The 19945-nt window shown below is 42.9% G+C and overlaps 1 protein-coding gene across 1 annotated transcript in view; it reads right to left on the bottom strand.

Annotated features, from left to right (window-relative positions):
• cpt1a2b (carnitine palmitoyltransferase 1A2b) overlaps positions 1–19676 on the bottom strand; it is a 43599-nt gene extending 23923 nt beyond the window's left edge. Inside the window, 3 exon segments of the mRNA XM_056272268.1 lie at positions 958–1097; positions 1526–1668; positions 19579–19676. Coding sequence (XP_056128243.1) covers positions 958–1097; positions 1526–1666 — 281 coding nt within the window. The 5' untranslated portion in view covers positions 1667–1668; positions 19579–19676.
• Positions 19677–19945: the final 269 nt, after the last annotated feature.

Genomic DNA, 19945 nt, shown 5'->3' with positions numbered 1-19945 from the left:
AGATATGGTAAATGGTAAATGGACTGCATTTATATAGCGCTTTCACAGACCCAATGACCACCAAAGCGCTTTACAATTTGCCTCACATTCACCCATTCACTCACTCATTCATACACCGAGGGCGGTGTCAGCCATACAAGGCGCCATCCAGCTCGTCGGGAGCAGCTGGGGTTAGGTGTCTTGCTCATGGACACCTCGACACTTGGTCAGGTGGAACCGGGGACTGAACCACTAACCTTCCGGTTTGTAGACAACCTACATGAACCACTGAGCCACTGCCGCCCCAGATATATGCTAATGTATATTAAAAATGTGCTCAAATGTTGTCATTTCACATAGGCTTCAAAGATAATACAAGATTGCATCATGTCAATTGTTGATGGATATATGAAACATTGACTAGAACAACAAAAGACTCTTGAAGACTTTTGCATCTTCTGGAGTTTCAGAAAAGATAACAAAAGTGTCAAACTGTGCACATATTTGCCAAGATGCCAAACTATCATAACAAATAAGAGATTTCAATATTAACTCATTGAAAAAATTATAAAAAAATTATCTAGCAACCAAATTTCCCAAAATTAAATTTAAATTTCACAGCTCTATACTCTTGCTGTGTGTAAACAGCTCTCTTATTTGTGTACTTTAAAAATAAAAAAAATTAATAGGAGACACATCTGAAACAGTTCATAATTACTGAAAAAAGAACTCCCATAATTAGGAATCAATACCAATAAAAAAATTCTGTGAGAAAATTGGACATTTGAATGTTTAATTAAGAATAGTAATCACTGTTTACATAACTGTTTTGAGAGGATAAAAAAAGCCTGAGCTAACATACCAGTACTTAAATATAAAATTAGTACTTAAATAAGAAAATAGTGTTAAATAATTTTATCATTCAACTGTTTACCATTTAGAAGATAATGCACACTGAAGGGTAAAAGGAACTGTTACCTGAGGGGCAGGTGCTCCCGAATCTTAGCAATGAGGCCCATAGATGGATCAGACTGCATGTACATAGAGGCCAAGATTGCTACGGCAACAAAAAGCCAAGAGGAGGGGCTCGCTGGGTACACGCCTTTAATGATTCTGTTCTGTCCATGAAAAAGTAAAAGTTCATAAGTATTAATACCCCCTGTGTATAAACACATACATTGCCAATTTTTTGGATTTTAACACTGAAACATAAAGCCAACCCTGCAGTTAGTGAAGTCATCATGAAATTAAAATTGACAATTCTGTTTTTTTAAATGAAATATAGGAGTATTTATTATAAATGATAATTTATGATAAATACTGCAATAATTCATAAAAAAAACAAGAATCGTCTATTTTGATTTCATGGTGACTTCAATGAGTTTAATTTCTTGGCAGAACAAATGTCCTGTAATTAATTTTCATATAGTGTTTTCATACACACTCCTAACATTCCTATGAGATTTTTACCTATTTATATATAAAAATAAAAATAAAAGAGTTCAAAATGTATGAATTTGTTTTCACGCTCATTCGAGTCACTGACATTAATCCTGCTGATGCGTTTCTTCCAGGACCGCAGTCCGGCGAGGTAGATTTGATTGAGGGCTTGGTAGGACAGATGCAAGTTGATCCCCTCAGGAGAGATGGTGAACTGAAACGCTACTGCTTGGTGAGCCTCTGCCATGACTATAGACAGAAACAACACAGTCTCAGCAGTAAAAAGAAAAAACTACACTGGATCATTGAAATACAAAAAGCAGTGTACTTTATATCATTCACTCATGGTATCTGCTTTCGTCATGGTACCAAATTTTGTTCTGTTTTATTGTAACAGGTTCCATCCTTTATTAAAGCTAAAGTTGCAAACCCATGAGTGACTGAATGAAAAATTTGGACAATATCTTCAGAAAGGTCACACAGTATTCAAAATAAATATATTTTACACCAAATTTTATTCTGTTTTATTGTAACAGGATCTTCAGAAAGGTCACTGAAGGAAACTGCTGTCAATATACTAGTCACATCTAGTAAGCAAATGTAAAAAGGTACTTGTGCAATACAAGGCCAAATTTCATGAACTAAGGCTACAACCAAGACATCAATGACCCCTAGTGGTGTATTTATGTAAAACAACCCTTGACATTTTTTGTGCAGGTATTCACAGAATAAATATGATCCTGAAAGTCTTTTGGTCATGTGTGTGTCCATGTATATATATATATATATATATGAAAAATTATGGCACAATATTAGAGGAAATGAAAGAGAATCTGGTGCACTTGAGTAACAGGACCTCAATGATGTGGGCAAGCACAGTTGGTGTGAACAAGGTTATGCAAAGCTAGCAGGAATGCTGTGACAATAAAAGCTTGCTGCATTCTCATCTGCCACTCATTATTTTCAATTGCCGCACTAGGCTTTGCTTTGAATTAACAAATGCAGTGAATAAAAGAGGTAAAACACAACCTCTTCATTCAAAAGGGAGCATTTTTCAGTTTCCAATTAGGTGTTTATTAAGAATCCATCTCATAATATAAGCATTTACTCTATTATTTAATAATAACAAAAGAGAAAACGTCTCGGTTACGTATGGTAACCCTCGTTCCCCGAGGAGGGAACGGAGACGTATGTCAGAAGTGATTCTGACGAATGGGGAACTCGCTCGAGAGCCTATCTACTTTGAGTGTAACTTAATGAGCCAATGCACATTGGCATGCGATAATTGCACCAGCTGCTGTGCATCCTTGTTTTTCCGCTGAGGAGCCGGACTTGTGACTCGGCCGTACAGCGGAAGCTCAGCAACTGTGGCGAGGGGACGTACGTCTCTGTTCCCTCCTCAGGGAACGAGGGTTACCATACGTAACCGAGACGTTCCCCTTCGTCAGCAAACTATGACGTACGTAAGAAGTGATTCAGACGAATGGGGATAACTACCAAAACGCCACTGCTGCTGGCCCTTCCAGCGCTCCATTTGAGCCTCCTGGCCTGACCATAGTGTTGAGCAGAAAGTAGGAGCTCTAAGCAGAGAAGGTCAGTCACTGCTGTTCCACAAGACCCACTCAGTGAGACTTATTCGATAACGCTGGGAAAGCGTACCCTTGGGGAAGGGAATGCTGCGGAAGTTACATCCTACCCCGGAGGGAGGTACTGTGACGGTTACACATATGGACTAGCCAAGCAGGGTAGTACAACATATGGTAGTCTCTGGGGTGATTCCAGCCTAGTTATAGGGGGAAAAGAACACCAGCAGAGACGACAGAGCGGGCTCTGTTGAGGGAAAGACACAGGCTCGTCGGCAGAGGAGCTGATCGTGGAGGAATACACATATGGGGTCGCCGCAAGGACCGCTACATATGGACACCCAACCTAGCACAGGTTCCACAATGCATACGAGTGTAGGCCTGGCGTCAGATGCTCCGCAACGTCTGACTGTCGCAGGGGTGAGGAACTCAACAGGGTTAGCCATTTCTAGGGAACAGTACTGAAGCAAATAGACGCACGTATCCAGCCCAGCGGGGCGGGAGTGGCATTGCAAGCCGACACTAAGAACGGGTCCTTCGCGCTACTGGCCACTGGGGGCGAGTATGTGGGAAGATACTAGGGTGTGAACCTACACTGGTTTCACGGTTTGGTTCGATTATGATTATCATGTCATCAATTCAGTTCAATTCGATATCACGATGCATTGACGATGCACTGACGATGCACTGCATCCTCAATTTTCAATTTTACTTTACCCCCTGCATATTTTATTTGTGCGAGACATGATTTACACACAGAGTGTGTCTTCTCCAGGTCATGCTTACCAGGTTGTTCATAAAAGCCGAAATGTGCCCAGATGTCGGTTTTTAAAGTAGTTGGAGCTAGAGACCTGCCTGCACCCACGGGACCCAGCGCAACAGAGTGCGGCGCAGGACTAGTTTTGATGGCCGAGTGCGGGCGCGGACGGTAATGCACTTGTGCAGTGGTGTAGTGCAGGGTATACGCAGGTATACGGCGTATACCCACTTCTTTTTCCGTCGGCATTGCGTATACCCACTTCTAAATCCCCTCTGATGAGCATCATTTAGTTGCTAATCCAATCTCGTGAATAAAAAAACACCCAGTCAGGGTCATACCCATCATTGAGGTCCCCGAGGTCCTGACCTCAGTCGTTTTTTTGAGTGTAGCCTAAATAATGAAAGTTGTGAAATAATTCCCTAATATTAGGCCTAACTCTAATTTGGTGCTGCAATGATTCGCCCATCGCGACAATAACTGACCTTCTCATCTGAGCTGCTTCAACACTCAAACACCCGCTCGTCAATGTCAAAATGTTTGAGACCAAAGCAAGCAGGACTTTTGTTCACAGAAGCGCGATCCGAGCGCGAATCCAGGCGCGACGCTTCACTTCAGTTAACGATCATACAGTGCGAGCTGATGCAAGTAGCTAAAATATACGGCTGTTTTTTTCGATAGAAGTTTTAAATGACCGACAGAAATAATCTGTTTGATCAAAGACAGTGGAAATTATAAGCTCAATTTAACAACACAAGCACCATATTAAATATATTGCCATTATTATTCTATATATATTTGTATAATGTTACCTAGAATGTGTTCAACTTTTCACTGTTTGTATCACTCCGCTTGTCTTTGTTTGCGCAACTTGCATCATTAAGCCAGAAGGCGGCGACAAGTGACTGTCTTTATGAGTGAGCAATTGAACCATTAATTAAATGAACAGATTAGTCCAAAAACATTGATTAATTTAGGAAAGAAAAAGTAGCTGAAACTGGATTCTCATGTTTAAGAATCTGATCAAATACTTCATGCTTTTAAAGCTACTGTTGTCCATTTTTTTGGCCATCAAAACACCTTAAAATGCCCATGTCGAGATCAAGAAAATCAAAATTTTCTCGGGGGGGCATGGGGTTGGGGTTCCCCCGAACCCCAAATATTGTTTAGGGGACCTGGGTATTTAAAACACCATGCGTACGGCCCTGATATGCAAGAATACTTGTATTCTGTGTTATATTGCATTCACTATAGTCTTGCATCAATACTAATGCAAGACTAGTCTTACACGTCTGAGATGCTTAAAAAAATATTGGGGGCATAAGGAGTATACCCACTTCTCCGGGCACCACTACATCACTGCACTTGTGTGTGTGCGGGTTGCGGGAGAATAAAACAATCCGCGGGACTCCCGCAAAATAGAAATATCTATGAATAAAACATCTAAAAACTAATAAATTGTTATTCATCTGTTGCACGAAAGCAACAAGAACAACTAAAACAAAATAAAAACAATTCAGAGTTTCTATTTATAACATGTTTGCAGCGTTAAACAATGCAGCCAATCACAGATATATGTGTTGATTTCTTGAACGCAATGGCCAATCAGATGCATTTAAGATAGAATCCCCTCACCGCTCAAAACGGACTTTTTGTTCAGTGCTGAATTCTGGCAAATCCTCTGATTATAATAAACAAAGTGAAGATATTATGAAAGATTCATTGAGCAGTCAGCTTCATTGATAATAACAGATTTGTGAGATCACGATGAACTGAGATGTCAGCTTTTTAGGAATTAAGGGAGCGCACTTTGCGCGCATTCAGTCATGCCAAACCATGCACGCAGTAGCCTGCTTGCTTTTATGTTAAATTAACGTTTGTGAATGTTAACGCTTTAATAACAAATAATTTATCTGGAGCATTTATGCTGATGTGTAGGTGGTGGCGACACGTAGGCAAACTTGAAAGTATTTCATGGAGGTAGGCTACAGAAAAATCATCTATTTATACTTTTTTTGCGGGCGGGAGCGGGACAAAACATGAATGTAGCGGGCGGGAGCAGGAGAAGGTAACATATTTTTGGCGGGAGCGGGACAGAATCCTGCGGGAGGTCCCACGCAGGTCTCTAGTTGGAGCATTTTTAATTACTCGCACTAGCATCTCGCCTCCCTCTGCCATTTATATGCTACCAAAGCACGTATGCGACAAATGATGTCAGAAAACCGTCAGTACATTATAATCGTTTATGGTCTATTACTGAACCGACACCGAATAGTCCTCGTCTGCATCGCGATGCATTTTAGAAATGATTAATTTTGACACCCCTAGAAGATTCCGGCTCTACACGGAGGCTAAAGAATCTAGCAAATGTGTTGTGTCGCTAGGGTTGGGTACCGAAACTCGGTGCCAATAGGGAACCGGTTCCGACGTAAATGGTAGTAACCAGACCGAATAAGAACGACAATTTCGGTGCCTGATTTCGGTGCCTGACTTAATTAGGCACACACACGCACAGTCTCTTCTGTCTCGCATGCGCGCTCTTGCTCGCAAGGTTTGGCTGCATTTCACGTGTAAAATTACGAGTCAGAACGCCCTCTGGGTGTGCCGATAGTCTGAATCCCATATAGCAGGGATGGGCAACTTCGGTCCTAGAGGGCCACTGTCCTACAGAGTTTAGCTTCACCCCTAATCAAACACACCTGAACAAGCTAATCAAGGTCTTCAGGATTACAAGAAAGTTACAGGCAGGTGATTTTTTTCAGGGTTGGAGCTAAACTCTGTAGGACAGTGGCCCTCCAGGACTGAAGTTGCCCATCCCTGCCATATAGAATCAAGCCAATACATTGGCTAATGGCGCGGGCGCCGCCTCGACGCACATACGTCGTCATATTATGTTGGCGCGCGCGCGCCATCTGCTCCTCAGATTTCTCTGCCGAAAAAGGAAGCTGGTCGGCAGCGCAAGGAGCTTGGCAGCGTCTCGTTCCCTATTGAGAGAACATAGGTTACACCAGTAACCAGAGATGTTCTCTTTCATAGGTTCACTCAACGCTGCGCAGCTAAGAAGCAGTGGATTTGTAGGCTGCTGTATCACTTGCCGTTTTAACTGACGCGCTACAGCGATCGGTCACATTTCAAAGAGCCAAAACGTTATTTATTATGTGAATCTCGTAAAAATATTGACAGAATCTGACAGCTGTGGATTTGTTCCATATCAAAAGTAACCTTCTCTGTCTTGTCTGTCGGTATCCTCTTTGTCCGCGATTTTTCTTTGCGTGAGAAAATGGATGTGTGGCGTGAGAGCGTGTGAAAAGGGTCAATTGCGTGAGTCTCACGGTCAATGCGTGAGAGTTGGCAGCTCTGCAATCTCTATTAATCTCCAGTATTATTACATTGTTTGATACAATATTGTTTTATTTGATATTATGTAAATGTGTAAAATGTAATGTAATTTTTTTTATTTTATTACCATATGTTACTTGTATTTATATTGTTTAAAGATTTAAGTTAATATTGTGTCCAGTTTGGCCCTGTAAATAAAAGGGTATTATTTTTTTATTAAGTTTGTGCGGTTTCGTTTTCTTAAGTACCGTTTCAAGAACCGTTTAAGCACCGGAACCGTTTAAAAAATACAGAGTAGGTACTGGTATCGGATAAAACCCAACCGATACCCAACCCTATGTGTCGCCCAGCCCGCAGCTCTAAAAATATCTGTCAGCGAGGCGCCTTGAGCCAGCGCCTAGGAGGAAGCTACACTTCTACACACTTCTAGCTACACTTCTAGCAACCCGAACGGGCAAGGCATGCCTTGGGCTTCGTAAGCCAAGGCTATGGCATCCACTATCCAGTGGGCCATCCTCTGCTTGGAGACAGCCTTTCCCTTCTGCTGGCCTCCTTAACAGAAAAAAAAAGCTGATCTGAGGTCCTGAAGCTTTGTGCTCTGTCCACGTATAACCACAAGGAGTGGACGGGGCAGAGAAAAGCCAGGGCTGGGTCTGCCTCCTCCGAAGGCAGCGCTTGCAGGTTCACTACCTGGTCCCTGAAGGGAGTGGTAGGAACCTTGGGCACGTATCCAAGCCGGGGTCTCAGGACAACGTGAGAGTTGGCCGACCCGAATTCTAGGCACGATTCGTCGACCGAAAATGCTTGCAGGTCCCCTAACCTCTTGATGGAAGCCAGAGCAGTCAGGAGCACTGTCTTTAGTCAAGTCAAGTCACCTTCAATTTTATAGCGCTTTTAACAATATAGACTGTTTCAAAGCAGTTTTACAATATAGGAAATTAAAGTAACAGAGATTGTTTTGGCTTTACAGCAGCTCTAGAATAAAGTTATTGTCCAGCTAAAGTTAGTTTGATTGATTCACTTCCGTCACAACGATCATTAGTTAGTAGTGACAGGATCTTTAACTAAGCTGACTGCAGTGGTTTAAAGCGAGGTCTCTGCAGTTCGCTGTCAGGTCCCAAGAGGGTATAGAGGGGGGCGAGGCGGATTCAGTCTCCTCGCTCCCCTCAGGAACCTGACGATCAGGTCATGCTTTCCCAATGACTTACATTCAACTGCATCATGATGTGCGGCGATAGCGGAAACATAAACTTTGAGGGTGGAGGCAGACAGCCTTCGCTCCAACACATCTTGCAGGAAACATCTTGGTTGGGCCAATACGGCGCAACTAACGAGACCTGCTCCTCGTCCTCCCTGACTTTCCACAGTGTCTGTGCGAGAAGGCTCACTGGGGGAAACACATACTTACATAGGCCCCTGGGCCAGCTGTGCGCCAGTGCATCCGTGCCGAGGGTCCCCTCGGTCAGGGAATAAAACAACTGGCAATGGGTCGAGTCCGGAGAGGCAAACAGATCTATCTGATCGGCTCCGAAGAAGTCCCATATCAGCTGGACCGCCTGGGGATGGAGACACCACTCTCCCAGAAGCGTAGGCTACGCCAGGGATATGAATGTCACGAAGCGACCTCAGATGCTTCTGACTCCATAGGAGGAGATGGCGGGTGAGTTGCGGCATGCGGCGGGAGCGTAGACCACCTTGACGGTTGATATATAGAACGGTCGCTGTGCTGTCCATACGGACCAGTACGTGCTTGCCATGTAGCGTCTCCTTGAGGCGGCCCAGCGCAAGGCATACTGTGAGCAACTCGAGGCAATTGATATGCCAATGCAGTTGAGGCCCCGTCCACAGACCTATAGGGCTGGGCGATAAAACGATAACGATAGTTATCGCGATATAATTTTTCTCGATAAAACGATATCAAGAGTTCGATAAATGTTCGATAATGTTTCTGACAAATGTTTCGCAAAAGCGTAACGAAACTCATTTGAACCACGCGCGCCTCACGGACTGTTTATCCGCTCGGCTCAAAGTCCAAACGGCAGCTCAGCGCGAGCGCACTAGAGCAGATGCGTTTATACTCTGTTGGCTCTCGGTCACGAGATCCAATGAGAAGTGCTTGAATTCAGCGTAGAACACAAATGTCTCAGTGATTTAAACCAGTAAAGGCAGATGAAACAGCGCTGACGAACAGGAGAAACACTGTCCACAACGATACAGTCAGAAGACTTTTCCGTCTACAAATTCCTATAATTTACCACGGATTTACTGTAACGTTAGCCTACTAATATTAACTGCACTATGAAATGTGGGATATACATATTGAATTTTATTATATTATTAAATGTAGACAATGTTTTAAAGAACTAATAGAATATAATTACATTTTTTAATAATGTATTTAGGCTAAAGTTACTGTTTTTCATACAAATGCCATAGAAACCATAAAGTAACATTTTGCCATGATAGTGAGGTGCTGTAGGCTATGCCCGGTTTTATCTGTGGTTATTGATCTAAATGCATGATGCTGGATGACCAATGGTTAATTTTAATAAAACTCAAACAGTCATAATATTACATTTTACCAAAAAAAATTAGCACATGCAGAAACCAAGAAATAATTTTTTCTATTAAGATATTTATTTTGTTAAAGGGACAATGTGTAGGATTTACTCCCATCTAGCGGTGAAAATGTATTTTGCATTCAAAAGAATTGTGCTCTCCAGCGCCTAGATTTTTCAAATACGTGTTGTATCTACGGTAGCCGTTATGTACCAAAAAGCTATGACAGGATGTCTTCTAATTGCACTTCGTCGAGTGTTCCTTCGGGTGAACAGGTTTGTTATTTCAAACAAACTGCAACTTGACACAACGAACAAACGAATGTTACAGTATGAATTACTGACTCTGAAACTTGCCGTTGCAGTGACAAGCGCCTCTCACTGCTCTGCTCCTCCGTTTCTGCTGCTTTCAGTTATGTCACGCTGGCTCTGTATGAAAACGCGTTGTGGAAACGCGTTTGCCTAGTACTTTTTGTCCCTCTATGCTATTATATTTTTTCAAGATGGCGGAACTACATGGAAGCCTCCGTGACCTACCCGTCCCATGTATATAAAGATAATAAATTCTTCGTTTACGAGCATAAGTCAGATCATTGGCAGAGGTATTTGTACACCATTGAGGACATATTTATGAATAAAAATATTGATTTTAGATAATAAAATACCTAAAAAAAAGGTACACATTGTCCCTTTAAGGAAAATGACAAATGTTTGAATGTTCTAACTCAGATTTGGCAAATGTTCACCAGTTTGGCAAGTGTTTGTCATGATATGTTCTGACAATAAAGAGTAGTTTGAAAACCACAATTAACACTGGTTTCTACAACTTTCATTTAGGAGCAAAAATTTATCTTTAAACTTGAAAGAAATAAAGATTTGACATTTATCGTGAAAATTATCGATATCGGCTGATATAAAAGAATTATTGTGATTTTTTTTTTGGCCATATCGCCCAGCCCTACCTGAAACTGCCTGCCCGTTGAACGTGGCCCCCCAGCCGGTGGCAAAGGCATCCATGAAGACCACAGCCTGGACACTTGTTCTAGGGGAACACCTCCCTGTAGAAACGAAGGGTCCGACCACGGGCTGAAGGTTTGGAGGCAGTGCGGGGTGACGTGCACCCGGTACGTGCCGCTCTGCCACACCCATCTCGGGACTTGGCCGTGAAGCCAGTGCTGAAGCGGTCGCATATGAAGCATATATGAAGAAAAGTTTCAGTGGGACCGCTGTCCTGCTCTTGATTGTACTCAAGCAGTTCAACACTGACCGGACGCGCTCCTCTGTGAGTCGAGCAGTCTGGTTGACCGAGTCCAACTCCATATCGAGATAAGAGATCCTCTGCACAGGGGAGAGTTTGCTCTTGTCCCAGTTGACCCGAAGCCCCAACAGGCTGAGGTGACCAAGCACCCTGGAGCCCCGAAAGAAATGCTTTGTCCCTCATGAGAAGGACCAATAATCCCATCCGAAAGCTGCCAGGCATGCGAGACAGTGAATGTGGGCGTCAAACTCGATGGCACACGGCACGCTGAGTGCTCGGCTTGAAAGGCAAGACTAACAACGTGCCGACGTGTTCATGCTCTCGTGAGAGAGCATAAACTACCCACGAACGCAGTCTCAGCATGTTTGCGATGCGCTAGAGGAGTGAGGGGCCCGAGGAGGCGGTCTCGTCTGGGAAAGCTTATTGTAATCCTCAGATAACCAATTCTATTAGCCAAAGTAGCCTTTTTCTGGTGCTAGGAACTAGATCGGGGAATAGGCAAGGGGAGTCCACCTCGACCGCGCATCTAGAGCGCCGAACGACGCGTGCTGTCAGCTGGCAGCTCGACAGAACACAGCACGCTGAGCGGCTCAAGCCTTAACGAGAAAGGGGAGACGAACAACGTGCCAATGTGGTCATGCTCTCATGAGAGAACATGAACCACCCACGAACGGAGTCTCAACACGCTTAAGCCTAGGCATGTGAAACAGTGATTGTGGCTGTCATATGAGGGGAGGATAGGAAACGACCACATCCAGAAACACAAGGTTTGAATGACCTCTTGAAAAAGTCGCAGTGTCAACCTGTGTATGCTCTTTCAGGAAACTGCTCTCTCTGGTGATGAAGCACCCAGGTATGTCCACAAACAGGACGATAGTGCAAGCCTAATATGAGCACTCACATTCTCATTGAAGGCGCAACATTCTGAGCTGTGAAAACAGCTGTTGCTCTCTGTGAGATTACGGCCAGCACTGTCTGTCTGTCTGCGCTGTAACACCAACATCAGCTTGAAGAGGCGTTCTCCTGAAGCAGACTCATCTTTTGAAGTTAAAACACTCTCAGATAAGATTGCAGATCAGGAACAGCATTCACCATCTGGCTCTGGAGCGAAAGACAAGGATGCGATGCACCTGCCGCTCATTATGCTCGCGTCACGATGCACAGTAGTTGGTGCAATTATCTCATGCCAATGTGCATTGGCTCATTGACGAAAGGGAACACACATCCACACAACCAGGGCTGGACTGGCCATTGGGCATAAGACATTTGCCCGGTGGGCCGACGTGCTTTGTGGGCCGATACATCTCATACTTAATTTTTTTTTTTTTTTTTTTGTCTGAACGGCCCATAAAACTCGTACATCAGCGGCCCATTGCGTTTAGTTTTATTTAATTGGCGGCTCTGGGATCTTTGTGCCGGTGTAATGCATTGGACAAAAAAGTCAGCGTAGGTTTTTCTTTTTCTCACAGACCGGCGCATGAAACCGGTCTGTGACCGAAACGCGTAGATCGTAGATCAGCGGCCCATTCGTTATTTTCTTGATTGACACTGGGCTGGTCCAATCACATCTTTAAACTCCTCCCCCTTTAAACTCTGAGTGAGCGAGCAGTGTCAGTGTGCATCTGTCAAAATAGTCAGAGCGATGGAGAAGAAACGCAAGGAATGTGCAGAGAAATAGCTTAAAAAAAGAAACTTCAAAAGCCCTTCAAGTGTCTGATGAGGATAGTGAGGAGGATAAGGAGAGAGATGAGTGAGTGCAGAGAACTGTGGTAAGCAGAACTAGGCTACTGTCACAACACTTAGGCTATGTAGGAACCCACAACCCAGTTACGCATTATTTACACATCTGCATATTTGACGATTACGCATATTATTAGAATTGTAATGAGACGAGTTTCTAAACCATGTTTTTCTTCAAAATAAAAGCTCGATGCCGTTTCCGTCAAAAGAAAAGATAATGTGCTTATCTCTGTATAGAAATTAGTACAAAACTAATTATGAAAGTTGCTTTTATTTTTCAGTGCATTTGTTTTACAACATATGGCTATTACTGCCATGGGATTAATATTATAACTATTATTATGTGGTAGTGTAATGTAGACAGACACTATATCACAACTAAAAGAGATTTGAGTTTTTCTTTGTTCAACTTGCACACTGAATATGGGTAGAACTCTTTATTTTTAACTCTCAAAGTGCACCAGATTGATGAATTTAACATTAAAAAGCACACAATTTTCTTACGGGGCCCGGGGGAGCATGCCCCCAAACCCCCCTAGAGGGACAGAGGTGCACTCACCACAGATTTACCAAAATCCTGTGGGGAAAACCGGTATTGCTATCCCAGCTTATAGCTTTCTTTAGGATTCATCACTGTGGAGTATAGTTCAACTTTGTAGTTATTTCATCGGTTAACTTTTACTCACTCCAATTCAATTATGGCATTAGTGGTTTTAATAGGAGTTGGTATACATATTCAAGGGCAAGCAAAGTTCCGTTGTGTTATATAGTGGCCCAGTCTGGGCCAAAATGCCCGGGCCGATTTTTTGTCCCAGTCCAGCCCTGCACACAACACAAGCATATGCCCACTTTTATGAAACACTGAACTCACTAACTGAAGGAGCTGCATTTTGCATTTCAATGAATTAACCCTATAACTCAAATTTGTCAAACCACAAAAAGTGTGAAAATATTGTTTAATTGTGAGCATTTAAATGCTAGATGTGAAATAGGTTAGTCTTAGTAAAAAGTCTGCAAGAAAGTCTGGGTTTTTCCCCCAGAAAATGTTTACGCTATTTCTGAAAGAAATTCAAAACAATAGTGTGGTGATATATGTACAAGTTGTGATTGACTGTTAGCTGCAGGGTCCAGCGTTGCTGGGCAACGGGGGCGGGGTGAGGAACGTCTGAGAGTTTTGTTCGAAACTGCGCATGTTAATAAAAGCAGACTGAGTTCATCATGAAGTGGCTGAGTTCATCATCAAGTTGGCTCAATATCATGACATGGTGTCAGAATTGAAAGATCTTCACACACTCCTCTGATCAGCGAAGGAGAACGGAAGGAAAATGTCCAAGTTTAACGCACCTGAATCCTTTGATTTCGCACAGCCAGCAAGTTGGCCGGCGTGGAGGCAGCGCTTCGCGCGGTTCAGGATTGCAACGAAACTCGACAAGGAAGATGGTGATGTGCAGGTGAATTCATTACTGTATGCAATGGGCAAACAGGCGGAACCTATATTCAGCACATTTACATTTTCTGCTGAGGATGAAAATCAGTACTACAATGCAGTAGTTAAAAAGTTTGATGACCATTTCGTGCCCAAACGCAATTTGATTCATGACCGCGCTTGTTTCCATAAAAGAAATCAACGAAGTGGTGAAAGTGTGGAAGCATTTGTCAGGAGTCTATATGAGCTGGCAGAGTTTTGTGATTTTGGGGCCACTAAAGATTAGCAGATTCGCGATCGCATCGTGATTGGAATAGCGGATAGCGACGTGTCTGAGAAGCTGCAGTTAGAGCCAGATTTAACGCTCGAGAAGGCCATACATATCACTCGCCAGTCAGAATTGATTAAAATGCAAAGTGCTGATATGCGAAGTGCATGCGATGTAAGTGAAGTGGGGCACAAGTTTAAGCACACAAAACAATTCAAGAAACACACAGGAGGTAAATACAGGAATTCAGATATGAAACAAAGAGAAGACAGCAATGTGGCCTGTTCAAGATGTGCACGTGCACATGACCGTGGGGCTTGTCCCGCCCGAGGGAAACGATGCCGTAAGTGTAATAAAACAGGTCATTTCGAGATTGCTTGTAAAACAAAGACTGTTAAAGAAGTGACCAGTGACGGACACGAAGTCGAATCAAACAACATGTGGTTTGTGGGTTCTGTTTCTGATAGTGCTAACGAGGATGAGTGGCATGTGAACCTTCCAATGAATGGCGCTACAGTAAAGTTCAAGATAGATACTGGTGCTGATATCACAGTTATGTCTGAGCAAACATTTCTGAACCTACCTAGTCGCCCACAACTTACTAAAACACTGGCAGACATCAGGAGTCCGGGAGGCAAACTGGACTGTATTGGCAGATTTTTAGCCTGTACAGAACGAAATGGACAAGTCAGGTTTTGGACATATGTCGTTAAAAGTCCATATACTAATAATCTCCTTAGCCGAAAAACTGCCTGTGAAATGAAACTGGTGAGCAGGGTTGACTTCATTAGTACTGAGGATGATGTTTTTGGAGACTTTGGACTTTTAAATTGTGAACCAATCAAAATCGAGCTCAGACATGACGCCAAACCATACAGCCTTTCTACCCCTCGTCGAGTTCCTTTTCCATTACTGCCAAAAGTGGAAGAAGAGCTGCAGCGTATGCTCCGGTCAGGGATCACAACAGAAGTGACGGAAGCGACAGACTGGTGTGCTCCAATGGTACCGGTGGTGAAGAAGAACGGTAAAGTGAGAATTTGCGTCGACCTTAAGAAATTAAACGAAGCAGTAAAGCATGAGAGATTTATTCTGCCCACTCTTGAGGACATCGCACCACAACTGTCCGGTGCATGTGTATTCTCAACGTTAGATGCTTCTAGTGGGTTTTGGCAGATACCATTGGACCCAAGCTGTAGGAAACTCACCACCTTCCTCACCCCAGTGGGCCGCTTCTGTTTTCAGAGACAACCCTTCGGTATCACTTCAGCTCCGGAGATATTTCAGAGAGAAATGAGCACTCTTCTTAAAGACCATGCCGGCACTGTAGTTGTGATGGACGATATACTGGTGTTCGGTAGAGATAAGGAGGAACATGATAACAACCTCAAGGCAGTTTTGAAGACCATCAGAGAATCTGGTCTAAAGTTGAATAAAGAGAAGTGTCACTTCGGAAAATCTGAGATTCAGTACTTTGGACATGTCATCGGAAATGATGGAATCCGGACTGATGCAAATAAAGTGAGGGCCATAACTGAGCTTCCGAGCCCTAAGAATGTGACTGAACTGCGACAGGTATTAGGGATGATTAATTACCTGGGCAAATTTGTTCCGGCTCTTTCGTCAATTCTTCATCCGATGACTGAGCTACTGAAAAGTGACACAGAATGGGTCTGGGGTGAGGCTCAGACACAGGCGTTCAAGAAGGTCAAAAGCTTGTTGACTACAGCACCAGCACTAGCATTCTATGATGCCAACAGAACCACAGTGGTCAGTGCGGACGCAAGCAGCTACGGCCTCGGAGCTGCCCTGCTGCAGGAACATGAGAACGGACGACGTCCCATCGCTTTCTGTTCAAGGACATTAACAGAGACAGAGCGCCGATACTCACAAATCGAGAAGGAGTGCCTGGCTGGAGTGTGGGCATGTGAGCGGTTCTCTCGATACCTACAAGGTATGGACAAATTTGAACTTCAGACTGACCATAAGCCTCTTGTGCCCTTAATAAATGCATATGATATTGACAAAGCTCCCGTAAGATGTCAGCGACTACTAATGCGCCTGATGAGATTTAATGTCAAAGCAGTGCATGTGCCAGGCAAACAGCTCGTGGTGGCCGACACTCTGTCACGAAACCCATTGACACATCAGGGCGAGTCTGACACAGAGGATGACGTCAAGGCGTTCGTACAGGCAGTACTGTCTACTATGCCTATAAGTGAAGACAGGTTAAGTGCCATAAGGAAAGCCACGCAGGATGATTTAGATCTTCAGTCAGTTTGTAAGTACATTCACCAAGGCTGGCCCAGTCAGATGTCTCAACTGTCACACTCACTCCACGAGTTTCACACTGTCAGAGCTCATCTCTCAGAAATTGGTGGACTTTTGTTGTATAAAGACAGAATAGTGATTCCAGGCTCACAGAGACATGAGGTGTTACATCAGCTTCACACAGGCCATCAAGGTCTTACTAAATGTAGGGAAAGAGCTAACATGTCCGTATGGTGGCCTGGAATTGGCAAGAACATCACAAAAATAGTCGAGACGTGTGAGTTTTGCCAAGTCAACAAGCCCACACAAAACAGAGAGCCTCTGATGGTCACCTCCCTTCCCAGGGGTCCATGGCAAAAGATTGCGGCTGATATCTGTGAACTTAATGGCAAGAAATACCTAATAGTCGTGGACTATTATTCTCGTGATATTGAGATTGCTCAACTACAAGCCATCACAAGCCAGCAGGTAATCACACATCTGAAAAACATGTTTGTTCGATGGGGGATCCCTTATGAACTTGTGACAGACAATGCTACTCAGTTCACGGCCACTGAGTTTGCAGAGTTTAAAACGACATACAATTTCACTCACACTACTTCCAGCCCTCATTATCCGCAGGCTAATGGTGCCGCTGAAAGGAGTGTTGCTATTGCAAAGCGGATGCTCAGACAGCCAGATCCACAGCTAGCTCTGATGAGCTATCGTTCTACACCTATCAGTGCTACTGGACTGAGCCCAGCTCAACTTATGATCGGACGTCAGATCAGAACAACAATTCCGATGCTGCCAAAGAACCTGCTACCAAGTCCAATTGACTATGAACAAGTCAGATGGAAGGATAAACAAACCAAGCAGGCTTACCAGTACTTCTACAACCGACGCTACTCAGCACGTGGTTTACCCGACTTACATCCAGGACAAAGCGTGAAAGTCAAGTTGGATGGAGAAACACATCCGCAACGGTCGTCGGAAAAGCTCCTGAACCAAGGTCATACATTGTACAAACAAAGGAAGGTACAATCTCTCGTCGGAACCGGAGACACATCCAGAGTGTTCCGGAGAAGCCAGAAACACCTGAAACACCCGACAGACAGATTGTACATGGGTACAGTGAATTAACTGATGGACCCTCTCTTGAGACTGATTTATACACAAACTCTGAGAATGGGTCTAGTACCTCACCTCCCATCACACCACATATACGTACACCCACCTGCAAAAGAACCCTTGCTGGCAGAGAAGTAAAACAGCCTGCAAAGTTTCAGGATTATGTGTTGGGCTAGGTAATAATAACTACCATGCTGATGCTGGTGATAATGTTGATGTAAAGAGTTTTCTTGCATGCTAATTCTTATAGCATACTGTAAGCGCAGTACAGGAGGAAAAATCCAAATTAATGAATGCTGTAACATGTTTTGTTTATTGACAGGTTATGTCAAAGAGATTGGCTGTGGTAAACACTTGATATTGTTCTATATATCTTACATAATTATTTTATGAATAATCTGCCTCTTTCTTTGTTCCTGGAAATAATAATAATAATGCTGAGGTAGTAAAGAGGGGAGATGTGGTGATATATGTACAAGTTGTGATTGACTGTTAGCTGCAGGGTGATATATGTACAAGTTGTGATTGATTGACTGTTAGCTGCAGGGTCCAACGTTGCTGGGCAACGGGGGCGGGGTGAGGAACGACTGAGAGTTTTGTTCGAAACTGCGCATGTTAATAAAAGCAGACTGAGTTCATCATGAAGTGGCTGAGTTCATCATCAAGTTGGCTCAATATCATGACAAATAGCCAATCTAATTTCAGATTTGATGGAAATGACAGCTGCAGAAAAAAAAAAGATTCACAAAATTGACTTTCCATCTTTGGACATTGTTAGTTCCAAACAAAACAATAAAAAAAAAAAAAAAAAATTAAGAGTGTGAAAAGTGGTTTAAAATAGTTTGTTTCTAAAAGTCAACCGGGCCAAAAGTTCACATATTGAAACATACATTTTGAGCTGACAGACAGGAGGGGGGAAATGAGAGGTAGACATTTATCCATTATTACAGAGACGATAAAGAAAGATTGTTGTTTTGTAATCGTTAAACGTGGATTGCATAGGAAATATGGCAAAAGATTAGGCTAAAGGTTTGAATGTTGTTAAACTGGTAAAACATGGTAGGCCTAGCCTAGTAACGAAACTCGCGAGAAACACCGCGAGAATTTTTTTACTGTAGGTTTATTTCAGTTGAGGAAATGCAAACAAACAAGAACACAAATAAAAGAAAGAAAATAATCAAAACATAGCTGCTATACAGATTTTTATTTTTAAAATCGTCTTTGAAAATGTCAGTAGCTCTGATCAGTTATTTAATAATTCAGAAAAGTAAAAACAGCATGCATATTATATGTATTCACTGTTTGATCGAAGAGATTTTAAGTTTACAGTGCAAAACAAGAGCTGAAAATAATTACTGGAGCTCTTGAAAATAGGCTACTCGGGGATTCCGTGACGTGTTTGGGTGTGGCGTCATTTTTAACCTTTAGTTGTAGCCTATAGGCTACCTGTCGATACGGTTTAAATCGTTTTGCATATAGAGTTGCACAAGAAAAAGTATTAATAAGAAAAAAGTTTCCTAGTTTGTGCTAATTTAGGCTATTATTATGCGGACATAATTAAGTGGGTGCCTGATCGTACTATCAAAAAAGTGGCTCCGGTTTAAATTTCTGTGGGGACTCTTGTATCATTGACTAATCAAACAAAACAAAACAAAACTCAGCAAAGTTTCTCGAGGCTTCATTGCATCTTTCCACACCCTTCGGTAATCGAGAATAGGCTATTCCTGAACGCTGTAGTCATGACACGACAAACAACACGCTGCAAATAATTGAAGCTATTCAAACCAAAAACAAATCTGTATTCTCGTTTTCATTAAAAAAAATAGGCTATGACATGTCTGAAAAATCATACCTGTAAGTTTGAATGTGAGTTCGGGAACAGTTTTCCGACACAGATGTAAACTTTACGTTCTCCACCCTTTCACTTCCAGAAAGCGGCAACACCTGAGGGAATATACACACACACACACACACACACACACACACACATACATACGCGATGACATCACGCGGCACAGAGGTAAAGACGTAGTCGCATAATAATGGCAGTGAGCATGAAGAATTTATGACTTTGTATGATTTTCCTCTGCCAGCAAGGACTTTTAACTCTGTCATCACCAAAGCTTTATCTCCAAGTTATGTGCACTATATTTAAAGCTATTTGCTTTGAGAAAATAATGCCAAAAACTTTAATTGGATGGTGTTTGCCTTATTGATAT

Source organism: Rhinichthys klamathensis, unplaced genomic scaffold (genome assembly GCF_029890125.1).
Source record: "Rhinichthys klamathensis goyatoka isolate OS25496 unplaced genomic scaffold, OSU_Roscu_1.1 h1tg000333l_1, whole genome shotgun sequence".
NCBI classification, from domain to species: Eukaryota; Metazoa; Chordata; class Actinopteri; order Cypriniformes; family Leuciscidae; genus Rhinichthys; species Rhinichthys klamathensis.
This window is presented reverse-complemented; position numbering and strand designations above follow the sequence as displayed.